Here is an 18742-nt window from a genome sequence, read left to right on the forward strand (position 1 = left end):
TGTAGAGGAAATGCCTAAACAGCCGTGCTAAATGGGCACCTCTACCTACTGATGTGGTTTTTGGCAGGCATGGACCTGTGTGTGTGTGTGTGTGTGTGTGTGTGTGTGTGTGTGTGTGTGTGTGTGTGTCAGAATGTGTGTGTGTCATGCTGTCTGACTCAGACGGCTGGCTGACTCCGTTGTGTTTGGCTGAGTGTCTAGTGACCTTGACAAACCGGTGACAAGGTCCTACGTATTACTGCATTCCGCTTTTCTTTGCTGATACTATAGGACATCTCTGATGAACACAAGCAGGAAAGAATAAAGACCAAAAAATTAAGGTTAAAAGTCAGATTGTACGGCCCCAATAGCCTAGCGGTTATGTTATGCGCCCCATGTACAGAGGCTATAGTCTTTGTTGCAGCACTCACTCTCTCCTCCCAACATTTCCTGCCTCTCTTCAGCTGTCCTATCAAATAAAGGCAAAAAGGACCAAGAAATAACTTTTTTTTTAAATTGTTCAAAGATGTGCAGGTATTTTTACTTACCATTTGCCTTCACAGGCCACTGCCTATAGGGAAGAAAATAAAGAAAAAATAAGTTAAAACATGTTGAAGAAATGCTCGGAGCAGATGAAAGTGACATTAAACAGTAACACATTTGAATAAATAAAAACAGTACAAGATGATTTGGATGCAGACCTTGAATAATTAAAGCTTCTCTGAATAAATACACTTTACATTCATCTGGAGAGAAAATCATTCATAAGTAATTGATTTTTAAAATACTCAATATGCATTAAAACAGCGCCCTTCACATAGGAATAATGTAATGAACAAGTCAAGTGAAAAGGAAACAATATTCAGAGACATTTTGTTCAATATTTTTGAATATTTACTGAAAGAATGTTGGCAGTGAATGATTCTGCTAAAATAGAGTCATGCAAATAAACCAATTACAAGACGGAAACACCAATTTGGCAGAAAAACATTCTTCCTACTATGAGTAGTGGAAACAATATAGGGCAACTATGCAGACCATTTCAATGACTTCCCCCTCCCCATGTAAACGACTGCTAGTCGGCTGCCTTCAGTTTTAGAATGCTGGCAGTGAGATATTTATGAAAATGTTTTACCTAAGCCCTGATAAGTCCCTCTGAAATTAGCCCCCAGCTTAAAATGATGAAGGGAAATATGTTGTCCTGCTGCACGTGTGGCACTGAAAGACAGGGACCAGGCTGTTTATGGATAGGGGGGGCGCCGACTTTAATCTGGAGTTGACCTGCTGGCGGCTTGCTGTGGTGTCTGGTTTATTGATGCTCTGCACTTGCATTGTCACCCACCCCGTATGTGAGAGGGTGCATGATACTGTCGGCTGATTTGTAATCTCATTCCAAAGGCTGACTCACTGTCCCTTTGATCCCTTAACAATTTGGTAATCATTGACTGAATTAAACTCTCAGATTATATAGAAGATAGCCTTATATAGTCAGGAAATACTGGAAATGAGGAGAAGCTGTTTGAGTTGCAGTACATGGAGGAATGGGACTCTGGAGAGGACTGATTATGACTCACAGCCACAGGCCTTAAACATTTCCCAAAAACATTTTGTTGTCTGTTGAGGAAGCATGACTTATTATTCATAGCTTATTTTAAAGCCTTCTTTTAAAATGCGAGCATGTTTCGAATTCAGTTACAATTCCATTACTTGAGTTTGGATAATAAAGTGTCATTAGGAGCACTTACACTGAACAACACATTCTGCCTGTATGTGACGCACAAAAGTAAATGCTCTGACAATCTCATGAACAGATCACCAAGTAGAGAAGTTGGATTACTGGGGAATTTTGTTTCCACCACAGACTTCCTTCCCACTGCTTCCCTGATGAGCAAACTCTCAGGAACCGTGCACCGCACCACCAAGACTTCTCCCATTGCCCGAATCTTATTAACATACTTGACATGATCTCCTTTTAAGTGCATGCTTAGCAGGGCTGATGAACACTGAAGATACGAGGCCATCACATAAACTGCTGACAATTGGGAGATGCAATCAATTGAGCTTGTGTGTGTGTGTGTGTGTGTGTGTGTGTGTGTGTGTGTGTGTGTGTGTGTGTGTGTGTGTGTGTGTGTGGGATATAATGTGTTGGCTATAATGTAACAATATAATTACAGACAGGAGTCCTCGCTGTGGTTGTAGCGGACAATATGAAAGCACTGTGAACATTCTCTATAGCAACAATCAGGGGAAAACATTCCATGTTGATAAGTGGACACTGCAGATAGTGTTTCCTTCAGGGTTCATTTATCAGCTGGATGTGACTGAAAATGAGGCCAGCAGGTGCCTACCAGTCTACAGCTCGCTGGTATGAGTGGAATCATCTGCCATCTCCTGCTGAGTGGGAGCGTGAGATGAGAGAGTGGCTGAGCAGCAGAGGAGAGCAAGTAGTATACATACGTAAGGGGAGTGGGCAGGTATTAGTCCTCCATGGTATGAGAGAAATATTTGATGTGCGATAACATTGTTCAATATCGCAATAATGATGTGAAGTGTGATAAATAAAATCAAAATTAAATAATGCCCCTACAGTGATACTCATAGTGTGGCGATTAATTGTACTGTCCTATACAGTGTAAGGTTGTGACCAATTAAGACTAGACCGAAAGGTGATGACTGACAGGACAGAGGAGTTGGATGAACAGTCTGATGACAGAGTAGAGTTAAATGACTGCTGGGCTGAGCTCTACAGCCAAAACAATTAATCGATTAGTAACTGACAAAAAAAAACTGGGAACTACTTTGGTAATCATTAACAACACTGAGGGCACGCCTCAAGGGAGGGCAACATAATGTGTCAGTCGATTAGTGCACTCCTTGCACAGGCATTTAGAGTGAATCGTCATAACTTTGGGGATGCCCTGGTTTTCCATGTAGTGCCACTAGAGGATCAAAGTTTAGATTTATCTGGTTTAAAAGGCTGACACAAACTTTGGAGCAGGCATTCGTGCTTCCCCGCTGATAATTCCCAAACCTTAGTTGATCCCCTAACTGTTCCAATTGCACCACAAGGTTGACAATAGTTTGATCACCGTCAGTTTTAACATCCACCTAAGGTTGAATTATAACAACCTTGGTCATCCCCCAGCTTTTCATTTAGCTCTGTCAAAACTCTTATGAGTCCAATATTTTCGTCAATGAAAATAAACTAAAAAACAACAAAGGCCGATGTTCAGAAAAGTTCACAAACATTGGCTGAAACTAGATAACTATTCAACAGCATCTAATCATAGACTAGATCATTCTTCTCTCTATGAAGAGAAAAAGTCAAAGTAAATAAAGAATAAAATAACTACAGTTGACAGTATGATATTATGTATATTTTGGTTATCTAACCACTCAATCAGTCTCCAGTTACTGGACACATCTATGACGATGAACTAACTGGAACAGCTCCCATTAGTGTGGCAGCGTGAGCCGCAATATGATGTCAGTCCACATATCAGGACAGGAACACAAACATGAAGGCAGCTGTCATGTTCACTAATTACAATTCTCCACACTCAAACAAACACATGCACAAACACAAAACAGACTGCCAACTCCAAAAGTGTTTACAAAAAGTCATTAAAGCCTTTTTACTGAAGCCAGGAATGAAAACAAATACTTCAAACTAATTGTAACCTAGAGGCAAACATGAACGCAAACACATTCAGTCATCAGCAGCTAGACGGAAGGTGCAGACAGCGGCAAGAGGCAGTAACATGACCTCCATGAAATATGTGCTGCAGTGTGTACCAGTGCTGACACACACCCACGTAAAAAAACACACTCCTATAGTGACGTATGGCCAAAACCAAAACTGAGAAGAAGGAAGACAATGAAAACCCCCCAGAAGAAAACAAAGACAGTAGCCATTCATTGGGAATAAAGACATCATCAACACACTGACCATTTAAGGAAGCTATTAGAGTGGATGATGACAGGAAAGATTTAATTTCCCTTCAATAAACCTTAAAGTACAAGATCTTTGATTTGAACTTCTTTTAGCAGTAATTTCCCTTCCTAATATGACTTCCATATTTTCTTGACAGTCACTTTGGCATATAACCAGCCCTGTCTTATAACCAGTTGCACAAAAAAGGGTAATTTCTCTTCTGATTGGCTGCTGGGCGCTGTAACATGTGGTCAAAAATGTTGTCTATGACCACACTTGATCATAGCCAGGGAATCTGGGAAATAGATCGATGTTTAAAAGTAGCAATGGACTCAAATGCTTGTGTGATGATCTTGACTTTGGGTTCCACGAGTAAAACTTTGGTTTTTTGTTTCCATTCATGGTTTTGCCCACAAGTTTCCTGGCTCAGGTGAGTGCAAACAAGCCAAAAGAGACATGGCTTGAACTCAACTCAAACCAAGCCCTGTCCACACAGTCTTTTCGGGTTTATACACTGAGCGACATTCTACTCACACACATAGGCCCAAAATACACAAATGCACAAACAGGACCTCTGGGCATGCATTAATGGAGAGATGTCAGAGTGGGGCTGCTAAACGGGGAGAGTGTCAGGGCTGTTGGAGGTTCAGCAGTACTCGGGGAAGTGACCTCCAGCAACCAGACCAAATTTAACACTTTGGTCCTCACCAGGACTTGTACTGGCGACCCTCTTGCATCCAAACAAAGTCCATACAGACCGGGCTTGCCATCCCTGTGCCCCCTGTGCTGTTTCCTGTTAAATGTGTTAATACTAAAAATGCTGCATAAAACAGGGCAATTTTATCAGCAATCAATTCAAGAATTTGCAACAAACACATTTAAAAAGATTGCCTGAATTGCAATAATAACAATAAAGAAATGATTTTACATTCATTCACAGTTAGAATGAATCCTATGTCATTTGTCTCACGTAATTTTTTTTTTGCAAAATGCCAGCGTATCATACCATAATACCGATTAGGATCAAGAAAATCTGGGGGGCATAGACAAAAAGTGCACCTGTGATCCTGTGGGACACACACATGCAAGCACACATGCACACGCGCACACACACTCTCTGAGGCTTTAGGGTTTCTCCGGAAATTACTTTCACTCACAACAAAATAAAGCAATCACCAGTGTGGTAGACGCCATCAGAACAAAATGCAATCATTTTCTGTTTTGGCAAAAGCTCAAAAACTTGAGGGGTGAACAATAAAAGATGACGCATATTAGAGATGCGCATGAATTACTATTGAGTTTAATTCAAATGAAAACACTTGACTGCAGAAGGCTAATTAAATAAAGACCGTTACTGTTTTGAAAGACTTCAGACTTTGAATGGGTCCTTTTAACAACATGGAACAAACACAAAAGAGAAGACAAGGTTCACAAACTGTCTTGCTCATCTGCTCCATGATTACAGAGAGTTTCTGCATTACAGTGCTTTGATTTCTTTGTGTCACTCTCATTATGTATCCTTGTTAGGAAAGTGATGTGACCTCAACAAAAGATATCTACCCCACTCTGAAACAGCTGAAGACTGAATGACGATACAGTTAGAGCTGCTGAGTTATCAGATGCATCAGATTAAACATACTTTCCGCTACACCTGCACATGGGCAGCCCTGGGTTGGCATGCATTCAGCTAGAATAGGCCTTTCTGGAAATCCAAAAAGCAGCAGACACACTTCACACCACCAGAATTACACAACCATTTGTGTTTCAAAATAAGAAGCATTTTTCACTCTCAGTCTTCAAATGATCTCAAATATAATCTGCTAATTAACAAATAAGCAAGATAAAATTGTTACTCATAGACCTATGGCCAAATACAGTGACAAACCATGCAGTGAATGTAGATCAGTAATCAATAATATTTTCACACTTAATTGTTACACATCCTTAAAAGTTAAAAAAAATTAGCATGACATCTTATCAAGCCAAAAAATAATAATAATTTAACAACACTGCAAAGGTAACAGCCATGATGCCTTTTTCACAGTTTAACAAGTTGCACATTTAAATACAACATAAATAACAAACAGAGAAGAGTCACTGCAGACCGTTCTGCGCCACTCTCTTTTTGATATAAAGGTCTTTTAATACATAAAATAGAGCTAACACTGTTTTAATGAAATATTCATGATTTCTTTGTAATGTGAGACACTATTATCCTCTTTTGAGTTAACACCATTTGGAATACAGTAAATGCTGAAAAACTTACAAAAAAAAAGTTGTTTAATTATTATTCTGCAGTTCTGACAACTGCTAAGTTTTATTTTGTTTAATTGAAGCCAAACAAAGATTCAGTAAAGGATAACATGGGGGGACCTACGAAAATATGGATTCAGGGAAGTCATTATTTTCCACATAATTTTTTTGTTTCTGTTTTTAAGATCTAACTTTATCGCATATCGTATTTTGTATGTATACTGGATATTCTGAATTAACTGTATCGGGGACATACTAAGTTTTAGAAAATAAAAATGTAACATAATGTACCATCATCCCCAAACCCAGTTATAATGACGTCATGGTAAAGGTAAAAAGTCATCGTTAACACTACAGTCTATGGTTAACACTGGTCGAGCTCCTCCACCTAGCGGCTACATTTGACCATTACAACAATACGGGGGTAGAGAGTAAGGACTTAGTGTTAACGTCAAATATTTGTTGTGTTTCAACTGAAACTACTTACATGAGGAACCGTGAAAGCTCCGGGCATTTATCTTTAAACAGCAGAGAAGCGTCGAAGAGGAACTTGGCCGATCTTTCGTCTCCAAAAGTCTTCATTTTCACACAGAGTAAGCTAATGGTGCGCCACGTCAACTCTCTCTTCATAAAACGTCGAGTCGACCTCTTGGACTATAAACCCCCTGATTTAGCTATTTTAAATGTATTATTTTAACGTACCTAGAGCTAACGAACACGATGCTGCAACACAACACAAAACCACGTTGGGTCGCGAGACTCTGACGTAACCTTCTTGCTGTGCATTGTGGGAGACTGAGTACATCAGAAGCGCACTGCAGTAGAGTGACTGTTTTTTTTTTATTTATACAGGGTAATCTCTTATACAGAGTGATTGGTCCTAACAAATACAAGTAAAAAACGTATTAAATAAAGCTATAAAAACAAATTATTCATTTAGCCTATACATTAAAAATAAATCTAATCGGAATAGCCAAACTTTTTAATAGCTATTGTAAGATTCTCGGCAGGAATTGCTTAACTAATTAACGGCCCCAGTGTAAAGTTAGTATGCTAGTTGTTGTAATTCAACACCCAGTAATGTTAACAAGCCCAATTAAAACCTCACACTGTTTAAAGGCTAATCTTTCTGAAATGTGCAAAATAAACTATTCGTTTAGCGCAAACCAGCTCTATTAGCTACTGATTTAGGCATATCCTTTGATGTCATCATACCTGAGATTTTATTGGACAGTACCAGTGTTACACGACAATAGGTTGTGTTGACATCATTAATGCTGTATCCTGCGCAAATCAGAGCGCCAACAAACCGGCTTTCTTGAGTCCAAGAGCACATTCATTCCAGGTAACTTCTCGTCTCGAAGCATCACCGGAGTCAGTAAAACTCCAAGACTATTGGATCTGTTAATTAAATGCATCGAGCATATCAATGTATTCTGCGGAGAGAAAGAATGCTACAATGTGAAATTGGATATTTAGAAACAGCAGCATCAGAAGGGGGAAGAGCTTACTGAGTGCGCACTGATGGATAGGCTGGGGTGCGGAAACCAAAAGAAGCAACCCGGTCAGACACACGCCTTATGGAACAGAGGCGTGAGATGACAGGACATAAGTTACAAAAAGCTCTTGTTCGACATATGAACATCCTGGTGGGCTCGCCGGTCCGGCGCGTTTTACGCACATCTATTACTGGATATCCACCCAGTATACGGTAGGTTCTAAGTCTTTATTTATAAAAAAAAAACAAATGCAGCAAAATGATAGATAGTTATGCTTTGTATATTTAATTGAAGCTCCGCATGAGCTAAGTTTGAATCAGAAAGAGCCCCTGATATCATCCTTTTAATCCTTTGTAAGCATTTCTGTCATATTGTGTCGCTTTTTGAACTTTAGTAAGAGGAATATTTACTTTAAAGTGAGAAAACACTTTAATACATAGTTTACGATGTAATGCTTATTTATAGTCTTTATTAATAAATTGTGGTTTCAATGCAATCAATATTTTTATCCAAGCAATTTTTCCCAGTGTAGAGTTCTGTGTCCTTTTAGTTTTTTAACAGGTTATAGTCGACTTCTTTTGTTCTTTGCAAGGTGTTCATGTGTGCTTGCCAAGCCATTTATAGAGGTAGCCTACATTTGATGCTGCCACCAGAAGCACTGAGGGGATACTAAATCACTGGGCCAGTAAAGAGCGCACAGAAATTGATGGAGTAAGCTAAAGTGTGAGGGATTGCTCCTCACTTTGTCCGAGAGTAAATCTTCACTTTATCAGCCTCTGTCAAGCTGCCGCTTCAGCACAAGATTGAAAAAGGCACGCGGTGCAGCACCTCGTTAAGTCAGGTCCACGGATAAACGGATTTTCCCTCACTACCTGGACTAAATTGCCTCGTGATACAGACAGGGCTGCTCACTGTGCCGCCACGTCCTCATCCCGTCCGTGTTACTGTGCTGCTGTAATGAAAAAGCTCGAGGACAGTGAAGGAAAAGGTATAGTGTGAATGCTTTCCTGCTCACTGACTCTGGGCCGTCACTGCAAATTGGCACAAATTAATGTTTTTGCTGTGATGAGCTAAAATGCACGATTAAAGACTTTTCGAATACTTGATGTCCACAGTCATAAATGAAACAAATTTTCCTGCAGGGAAACGCGAAGCCCATATGGAAATCAATCACAAGGCAGTATTGAGGTGTCAGGAAGTCTCTGAAGGCTGCCAAGAAGTGTGAGGAAACTGATTTCCACAGAGCAATATTAGAAATTAAGTGAATGCCTTGGCCTTAGAGTTCAGGTGTGCACATTTGTGGGACATTATGCCCTTAAATTTGGCTGACTTACAGGCAATGGAACCTGCAGCCTTTCCTGAATCAATGCACTTTTTTCCCCCGAGGACCACACCTGCCTCCGTCCTGCTGCATGTGGTCGGACAGCTCTTGTGCCAGCAGGTATCGTCTTTCACCTATAAGGCCCTCAAAGGTGAGCAGAGACATCCTAAAGTGTCCTGTCAGCATCTGCGGGGGAAAGCAAATCCCTGCAGCAGCCATCAAGCCAGCTATCACGCCTGAAATGCAACACCAACTTCAACAGTGCAGAGAAAGCTCACGAGAAAGGGCAAAATACACTGTAATGCTGCGAGTGTGCTGATCACAGGCAGCTGAACGTGTTGTACCTCTTTGCGATGACTATGACAACTGGATGGTCCTCTCATATCCCCTGCCTACTGATATGAATCACAATTGTGTGCTGCTATCTGAGGTCATTCCCCTGCAGAATTCCCCAAGTTCTCCCATCTCAACCATTGCTGAGTGTAACAGACAAGCTTTTTTTTTCCAATAATGAGTGTAATTATCCCCTTGAATTAATAATTAAAAGCCATTCACTTTTCATGATGTGTCCTGATCACTGCATGCATTAGTTAAGAATCTTGTGTGTGATCAGCTTGTTAGCGCACTCTTTTCAATCCTGATTTGAGCTTATTTACTTCTTTAAGCAGTGATCTTTCCCAATCATGCTTATGTTTGTCTTTGAATGCATCATTTAAACAGTAAGCTTCCCAAGCTTGTGATGCATCCGTCTTTAAATCACAGTGTGTGGATGAATAATCCATGGCTGAAACAGAAAACCAAGGTCACTGCATCACTTTCTGGAAAGTCTCTGCGCAGGTTGGAAGTTGTCTTTAAACAGCTTTTTTTGGGGGGAGTGAACACATTCATTTAACTTCAAGGTTAACATTGCAAAGACTCTGCTTCATTCATAATCAGCAGTATGAGGGCTTTAAGATGCTGTTTCATCAAGCTGCTCTGTGTGATAAATGTAATTTCATATTCAGCATTTGAAGTGATTACTCCCTCCATGGAGATTATTTGAGAAGAGGGCTGAGTCACTCAACTGTTACTGGAAACTGCTCATGTTCAGGCCTAGAGACTTCATTTCCTTTTGTGCTATTTTCGACAAGACATCCTGCGCGGACTGCGCTTCTTTATGGAGGAACAAGCGAAAACTCAAAAAGGTGATCTGGTTAGTTGACCTTGTTACATATTCCTCCTTTATGCTGTTCTGTTTTAAACAATGCCTTGGGGCAAAAGTCTTAATAGATCTCAGTATTGAAGTCCATTTTTAGACAATGAGAGGATGTGTTTCTACAGTCCTATTGTAGACATATACGTATATGCGCTTGGAGAGCAAAGCTGCTGGTATACGGACTGCTTTGGTACACCATGCATAATCAGGTTTAGGAGAACAAAGATGTTAGTTCTACAAACAGTGTTTGTTTGGATGATCCAGGCATCCAGAACCCAAGAGAACAGTGGCTCTTTTCACAAGGCACCAAGGAAAGAGACCCAGCGGAGGGGCCAGCCTAAGTTCTCTGTAAAAAGGTTGTGTATCCCTGGAGAATAACAAGGAGACGAGCAGCGAGGAATAGTAAAGCCTTCTTCCATTATGTGCTTTTCATAATAAAATGATAGAAGGTTGATGTTCAAAGACATGACCTTAAAAGAGTTGAAAAGCTTTATAGGTGAACAGAACTTTCACATTAAAGAGACTATAAGGAAGCCTCTTTGCACTTTAGTTCGAATGGATTTGATGTGAGCGGGAGGGTTAATGGAAACCAAAGCAGGTTATCATGGTTTGCCTGCATGTCTGTCATTCAAATGGTATTTCAGGTCACAATCATGGTTGATGTTTGGATACTTTGGTTTACATCTTGTGAAAAAAATGACAGTTCCGTGTATTTTAACTCCCCACAATCATTGCTTGACAAGTGAAATAAGCCAAATGTCTTAAGTCAAAAAACTAGTTATAGTTTAGCATAGTTAAATGTTGTGTATGCAAATGAATGCATGCATGGTTTATACTTAGCTGTTACATTATGGATGGACCCAGCACTGCATTTTACTTCATAATAATAACCAGCTTAATCAATTGCAGTGCATAATTTGACAGCTGTATTTTTTTTCAATTAGGCTCTTAGACTGTCTCATTAAGAAGAAGTTTATACATCAGTGGTATTAATAAACACACAGACGAGGTTGGGCACTGCCATTATGTTACATTTTAGAATCTGGTATGCAGATTCTCCTTTTGATTCCTCAAACTATTTCTTTTTTCGGATGCATGACTTGCCATGGCTCCTCTTCTTACGATCTGCCAGGAAAATTAAAATCTGTCTCCATACATCACACATTGTTGCAACCAGCACAATGCCCCATTGTTCAGCAGTCTTTTGTGTGAGTCTTTGAATAGAGGAGAATCTTTTCAAAGGATAAAGTCTTGGAAAAGGGATGCGCGGCACGTATCCATTACATTTATCATCCTGATTATGGAGAATGAGTGCGTCGTATTACTCAACATCAATACTTCAATTACGAGTCCGAGTAATTGCACACAGTGTCTGCGGCGTTCCGTCGGGCAAAGTCATTTCAGTTCTGTCAAAACCCATTGTTGGTCCGCTAATGAAAGGCAATTCATATAAACGATTAAATGTGGAATCTGGGTGGCCTCTTTCTCACCGAGGCAGGTTGCCTCGAGCGGTTGCCATCCATTATTAGTCTCTATTTTTGTCAAATGTCCTTTATGAAGGTAAGGATGCACTCTGGTTTTGATTACAAAAGGAGCCAATGCCCTGCAATGCCTCCTGCATTTGATGTCTGAGATCTGCTATTCCTGACAGCATACTTCAAAAGGATCATTCCCAAGTGTTTGGCAGACTTTCTCTCATTTCTGATAAAAAAAAATCAAAAAAAAATCAGTGCAATTCTGTCTGACTTCGTTACCTTTAAAGCTTCCAAAGACTTCACTCTGGCCTAAAACCTATTCCATATCCCATCTGTATTCTTCTTTTTCAAATATTGTATTCTCTTTTACGAGCTTTGAATTCAAGATGGGAAAAAATTGTTAGATGAATTGAATTCTGCCTCCAGCTCTCCTCTACTTTCCGTTTTTTTTTTTTTTTTTGCTTGATTTGTCCTTTCATGTGTCCTCTGAGTTCATATCCCTGAAGTCTCAAATCTAGGTTGGCCCCATTTTCAAACAAGGAACTAGGCAAGAGATAGAAACAAGTCATGTAATTGCTAAGCGTACTGCATCACAGATGCTGATTTGACAACAAAGGCTGATGTACGCGTCTCTGAAAGATTTGTTAGTTTGGGGAATGAATCCCACACAACCAGAACATTTGAAATTTGAGCTAAATGTCACAGCAAAAGAAGGCCAGTTTATTATTTTCGTGTTGCCTGTTGATGTTCCTTCTGCAGAGACATGTCTGTGAAGCCATGACATTTTCAGACCTTTGTTTGTGATACACAGCTCAGAGTTCACTCAGCTTTGACCTTTTAATGCCTGTTGCATGACGGCAGACTATCCGAGAGAGGGAGGAAAATGAGATAGTATAACAAAGGCTCAGGATGGTTTGGGAATTGATTGCATGCCTTCTGCTTCTTTGATGACAAACTTCTATCCCATGAGGACAGCTTAAAAACCAGTCTGCTCGCGCATATTTCCAATTTCAACGCCCAAAAGATCTTATTTCTTTTCAGTAATGTAAAAATGATTACACTTATTCCCCATGACATGCTCCAATTCTGCCCCAGGGCTTTTATATAAGGACATAGCAGAGCAGACTGATCTTTTTCTGTAGACCCATGGCACTGGCAGTCATTAACCTTCTAGTCGGGCAATTTGGGCCACAAGGGCGTTTTTTTTCTTATCGGCTCTTCACAAGGTGAAAAGGGCTCTTTTCATCGGCCAGGTGATGAATGTGGTATCCATGTGGGTGCTGCCCCTTTTAGTGCTCGCTCTTATTTGCTCTCCATTAGTATTTTTCCTTCATTCTGTTACTCTTCTCTCATTCATTTTCTCTTACAGCACCCAGTCTCTTTCTCTGGTCCCACCACTATCTGTCACTCTCTGCCTCCCATTTTCTCACATCTGTCGCCTCTGTCTCACACACAGGATCTATTGTAATTGAGTTTGTCTCTTTTCTGTCTCCCTCTCCTCTCTCGTTTCCCTCCTCTGTTTTCCAAGCCGATCAGCTGATGCCGGCTCCGAGTTCAAGATGACCTGTCAGCTGGGCCAGGGGCTGCAACACAGGACATGGGTCCTGCCTCTCCTCCCCGCTCGTGTCTTGTGTTGCAGCCAGTGGTGCTGCCTGTCTGCCTCTCTTCCTTTCTGTCTGTCTGACCTCCACTGCTGGAAAGAACATCGGGAATAGATGGATGGCACGATGCGTGGACTCGCAGACGTCATTCCTAATTTTTATTTTTTTGCCTAATTCTAGTCATTTTTTGAGTATTTTTCAAATTCAACATTGTCATACTTCAAGGGCAGATAGATGTTTATCAGTGAGTCTTGTTCTGCTTTAGGTTTTCATCTGCTAAAAGTCAGTTTTTCCTTGACACTGTTGCGAAGTGCTTACTTAATTAAAAAGTGTCCTTTGATAATTTTTTGTGTAATTTGGCATTGTGTAACTAAAAACTGATTGATTCATTGATTCATTGATTCATTGACTAAATAAAGCACCTTAATGGAAAACATGACTCCTGTTGTACTTGTAATACAAACAGACACTTGCTCAGTGTTCCCAGTTTAGGTTCAATAAATGCCTGAGGCCATTATGTCCACCTGCATGGTTTAAGAGCAGATGGCTTGTCACCAATGAGTCTGGTTCTGTTTGAGGTTTCTGCCTGTTAAATAAAGTTTTTTTCTAGCCACTGTTGCAGAGTGCTTGTTCATTTTGGATTGTGGTTTGGTCTGTGTCTATAATATAACCAAGAGAATAGTCTAGACCTGCTAAATATGTGAAGTGTGCTGAGATAACTGTATTATTCTGCGCTATATAACAAAAGATTTATTGATTGTCTGATTGATGGAATAAAACACCTTGGAGGAAAACATTTCTCCAGTTGCAATACTAAAAGCAGAGTGTTCAGTGTTCCCATTCAGGTTTCGATAATTGCTTTTGTTTGTGTCTTATGTAGCGTATAGCTGCAGCAACACTCCGCTGACATTTGGACTGTGACATTTAAAGCTTTCACCAACAAGGATTAATATTCCTTCCAAACTGTAAACACAAGGGATGCGAAATGGCTTCTTAATGAGCCTCGCCTTGCATCAAATGAAGCAGCTCTTTTTGACTTTCCCTGTGAGCAAACATCATCGAGAAGCAATGGCTCCTGACAGGGTCAACAGAGATGTACCTCAGGTGCTTGCAATGGCTGAATGAGCCCATTTTAATGCTTCCTCTTCTTCCTCAAAGTTTCCAAATGAAAAGCATAGATGAAGGGTGTAACTAACCCATTTTGTGATTTGGAGAAGAGACAGTCTCATAAAAGTGTTATCTATGATGGCCCCTTGACTCTACAACAGTCAAGGGGTTAAATATTGGATGCATGTTCTAACACTCCCTAAAAGACACAAGGCTATCTCCTGCAGGAATATTGTAGATTAAGATATGGTTTGAATTAGTTATATAATAAAATAACTCCTACTATTTGCCTCTTTAACTATGTAAGCCAGTTTTGCTCTTATTCACTTTTTTCCATATTGTGTTTTTAAACCAGCTCTCATTGTGTTGGCATTATCCATGTCTGCGTGTGTGAAAGACAGAACCAATGGATAAACTGTAGGGTGAGTAAAAAGGTCTGTATTGGGATCCATCAGATGTTCTGGTTTGGTATGTGTGCATCTTTGTAATAACCAAGTGTTACTTTGGTGCCAAAGTGTTGGGAGAAAGAAAACACTTTCTGACAGGGGTGTCACCTGATTGGAATGTAAATCCGGGTGCCCGCTGTTTTCAATCTCCCCCTACCCAGATTGTTTACCGGCGAGATTGAAAAGGAGGCCGTGTGCTGTGAGCTGATATTGGCTGACTGTGTTTACCTCCATGTTGGTGCAGATGTCTCAGAAGCGATATTATTTATTTACCAGTATGCAGCTCGGAGTGGTGCCAGAGAATTTCTTGACATACCTCCTGGAGTTTCCATGACCTGATATGAAGGTTGGCTTAAAGTGGAATAAAAATGAAATTACATGATATTATTGGTGCACACCATTTGATAGCTGCTGCAAAATAAAGTGCAACCACTACACAGTAACATCGGTTTTATTTTAAGCTCTTCTGAACTTTGTTAGCTTGTCAAAATATGGAAGTTTAAATTTGAAAGGATGTCATTAGTGTCTTTTTAGATTGATGAAAGAAATAACTGAGTTGGCTCTCTTAACTAAAGTTACAACACACACTTCATACCAATCTAATTATAGTGCATGGAATACAAAGTTAGAGCCAGCATATTGTGAGCTTATTTTAACATAAAGCATCAGAAAGCCTGTCTCTGTCCAAAGATAACCAATTCACCAACCATCACTTGTAAGACTCACTTATTAAGATATCATATAAACATCACAACTTGTTTGTTTGATCGGTTCAAAACCTGACAAAAAATTCATGAAAGTGAATGAGCTAAACTAATTCTTGTGTCTGAGTGCTGACTTCCTGTTATTACTTTTGATTGCAGCAACTATTTAAAACCAAGAAAGACTTTTGCAAAGACGTTTACATGATCTTACTATGGGGTTCCCGGATGTGGTCGATCCAATATTTAATCAAGCTCCTTCAGTTGACCATCTTACTGTTAATTTTAACAGCGCTCTTCGGGGCCTCCCTTACTCTGTGGCTCCAGTAAAGACTCGGAGGTGTCTTATAAAGAACCATACTCCTTGGTTAAATGAGGATTTACTCATCCTTAGAAAGAGCTGGCCACCTACCAATCTAGGATGTCAGTCGCAAAAGCAGCCTACTACTCCAAATTGATTTCAAATAATAGGCATAACTCTCTAGACTACTATTTGATACTGTTTCTAGGCTCTCACAGCGTGATCAGGCATTCAGTGGCACTGACCTCCCTGCACATGATTTTTTATTGTATTTTAATAACAGGGTTGAGGACATCAGCCAGAATACCCCAGTCTTACAATGACTGTGTGTAGTTGATGTGTCCATCTGCACAGGACAAGGCTTTTCTGAATTTGAACCAGTTTCATTGGCTTCTTTGACTAAGGTTGTAATGGTGGCACGATGTACAACCTGCTCACTGGATCCTGTGCTGTCTTGGGATGTCAAAGAGCTATGGCCTACATTAGGACCTTATGTTTTATCTATCTTAAACTCGTCCCTCTTCACTGGAGTTTTTCCAGCTTGCTTCAAAAGTGGTGTGGTTATACCCTCTCTAAAGAAGCCTAGCTTGGATGCTGACTCCCTGACCAACTATAGACCTGTTTCAAACCTTGCTTTCTTGTCAAAAGTTTTTGAGAAAGTGGTCTCAAATCAGCTTTTAAATTCTTTGTCACTAAATAACCTATTTGAGCCATTTCAGTCTGCTTTTCGGGCAAATCATTCAAGTGGTGAATGATTTGCTACTGTCTATAGATTCAGAGCCAACAAGTGTTTTATTGTTGTTGGATCTTAGCGCTTCGGCTAAGACAGAAATGATGGTTATTGGACCAGCGAAACTGGGTCATCTTTTCAAATTTATTACTGTCTCGATGACTGTGAAATCAATTGAAGAAACAAAGTTAAGAATCTTGGTGTGCTTTTCGATCAGACACTGTTGTTCGATTTACATAAAAAGGAGGGGACCAGAGTTGCTTTTTTCCACCTGAGGAACATCTCCAAGATCAGATCAATCCTGTCGTTTAAAGACGCTGAGGTCCTCATCCATGCCTTTGTGTCATCTAGGCTAGATTACTGTTGTGTCCTTCTGTCGGGTCTGCCAAAGAAAAGTCTTTGAAGTCTGCAGATGGTTCAGAATGCCGCAGCTCGTGTTCTGACCGGAGCCTGCGGATATGAACACATTACCCCGGTGTTGGCCTCTCTTCATTGGCTCCCTATTCATGCCAGAGGAGACTTTAAGGTCTTTACCTCTTGACATCAGGTAGGCTTGTTCTGTTGAGGCATTTAAAGCTAAGCTAAAATCTGTTTGACTGTTGTGTATGAGTCATGATTTCTCTGTATCTTTTTCTGAGAGTCCGAGTGTGTTTTTAATTGTTTTTAGTTTCTGAAATGTTTTTTTAACTGTATTTTGTACAAACTTTTGTGCAGCACTTTGATTGAAAGCGCAAAATAAATAAAAGTATTATTATTATTGTTATTATAATAATAATAATAATAATAACATGTATGTAAATACAGGTGTCTAGTCTATAACTTAAAGGTCACATATTATGCAAAATACACTTTACTACAAACCCCCAGTTATTACAAAAGTAAATCCTCTTCTTTTGCCTGCTCCACAGGGGTTACTGCAGCTAGGTGTTTGTTCTGCCCTCCGAGTCTTCCTTCTCACAGTAAAAAAGTTGGACATGGAGCGAGAAAGTCCACACAATGAGCCACATCCTCTTTCAGAGAGGGTTAGGGTCAGACACAGATATTATTGGCTGGCTGATTTATCGGTCGAGCTCTGGATGATAGTCTACAGGCTGATCTGAACCAATCACAGTAAGATGTACATATGCTGAGTGAGAAAGCATTGCTTGTCTGCATAAATAAAATTTTCTTGCGTTAAATTCTGACTATAGTGATGTGATTGTTGCAAATCCTTTAATTGGGATAACGACATATCTGCACTTACTTGCGCAGTCCTATAACCTACCCTGACCTATGTTTTAATTGTGTTCTTTTTAAGGAGGATAATTATGATTCCAAAGAGGAGGAGAATCTCAAGTCCCTGGTGTCCCACCTCAATCAGCTCCTGGACCTGCACAAGAAATACAACTGCAGACTTTCAGTCTTTGAGAAGGTGTGTCTTTTATGAAAAACCCATTTTACGATATACAAGTGTATAAGATTCAAACAAATATCTGAAAATTCGGAGCAAGAAAACAAGGGCTGAAATATTGACGTAATAAAAACTTGTGTGATGTTACAGGTGAACTCATGAGATTCAAGATATTTATATCTACTTCTAACAGTAAAGTACTTCTGGTGTACTGTTAAAAACAAACAAAAATAAACTGTATAAAGTTGAGTTCAGGTGACATTTGTCCCTAATTACCTTTGTTTATGTTACTTTCACTAATGTCATAAGCACCACTGTGGGGATATTTGTCTCTATCCATAGTATCACTTTTAGTTTACAAGTTTTATTTTAAGACACAGAGATAATGCTTTGTGGTGGTTGACAGGGTGTGCGGAGTGTGGAGTTCTTCATGCCGGACAAAGAGCCGGCTCCAGAGCTGATTGCCGCCACAGTGGAGAGCAGTATCCTGCCTCATGACGAGCTTCTTCAGTATATCAAAGTAAAACAACACCACTGCTGGAACATTAACCCTTGTGCCCTCTTCAAATGTATTTATATTTTTCTGCTGTGAAGTTAAACAACTTCCGACTTGCTCAAAACTACCAAACATTAAATAATTTTCAGGATTGTAACCCTTTAAATGCTAGGTTATTAGTTGAATGGTGATTAGAGTCTTGGATATGTGAAAGACTAGCAACAAAGTTGATTTGATTGCATTAGTTTTTTTTAAGTACCCTCTGGACACCTTCATGGCCAAAATGTACACACTGCAATAAAATCATCAATATT

At 39.9% G+C, this 18742-nt stretch overlaps 1 protein-coding gene across 1 annotated transcript; it reads left to right on the forward strand.

Moving 5' to 3' along the window:
- Positions 1-7690: 7690 nt before the first annotated feature.
- On the forward strand, positions 7691-18742 carry LOC132991539 (kinetochore-associated protein 1-like). The gene is made up of 4 exons (XM_061060312.1): positions 7691-7704; positions 7790-7877; positions 17840-17953; positions 18339-18742. Exons 1-4 carry the CDS (start codon positions 7691-7693, stop codon positions 18522-18524), a joined length of 402 nt encoding a protein of 133 aa, XP_060916295.1. The 3' UTR covers positions 18525-18742.

This window comes from Labrus mixtus, chromosome 16, assembly GCF_963584025.1.
Source record: "Labrus mixtus chromosome 16, fLabMix1.1, whole genome shotgun sequence".
In the NCBI taxonomy this organism is placed as follows: Eukaryota; Metazoa; Chordata; class Actinopteri; order Labriformes; family Labridae; genus Labrus; species Labrus mixtus.

Bases quoted from the DNA above. Each gene is read 5' to 3' on its own strand.
- LOC132991539 (XM_061060312.1), top strand. The intron at 7,878-17,839 runs GTAGGTTCTAAG...GTTCTTTTTAAG, and splicing joins GGATATCCACCCAGTATACG to GAGGATAATTATGATTCCAA. The intron at 17,954-18,338 runs GTGTGTCTTTTA...GGTGGTTGACAG, and splicing joins GACTTTCAGTCTTTGAGAAG to GGTGTGCGGAGTGTGGAGTT.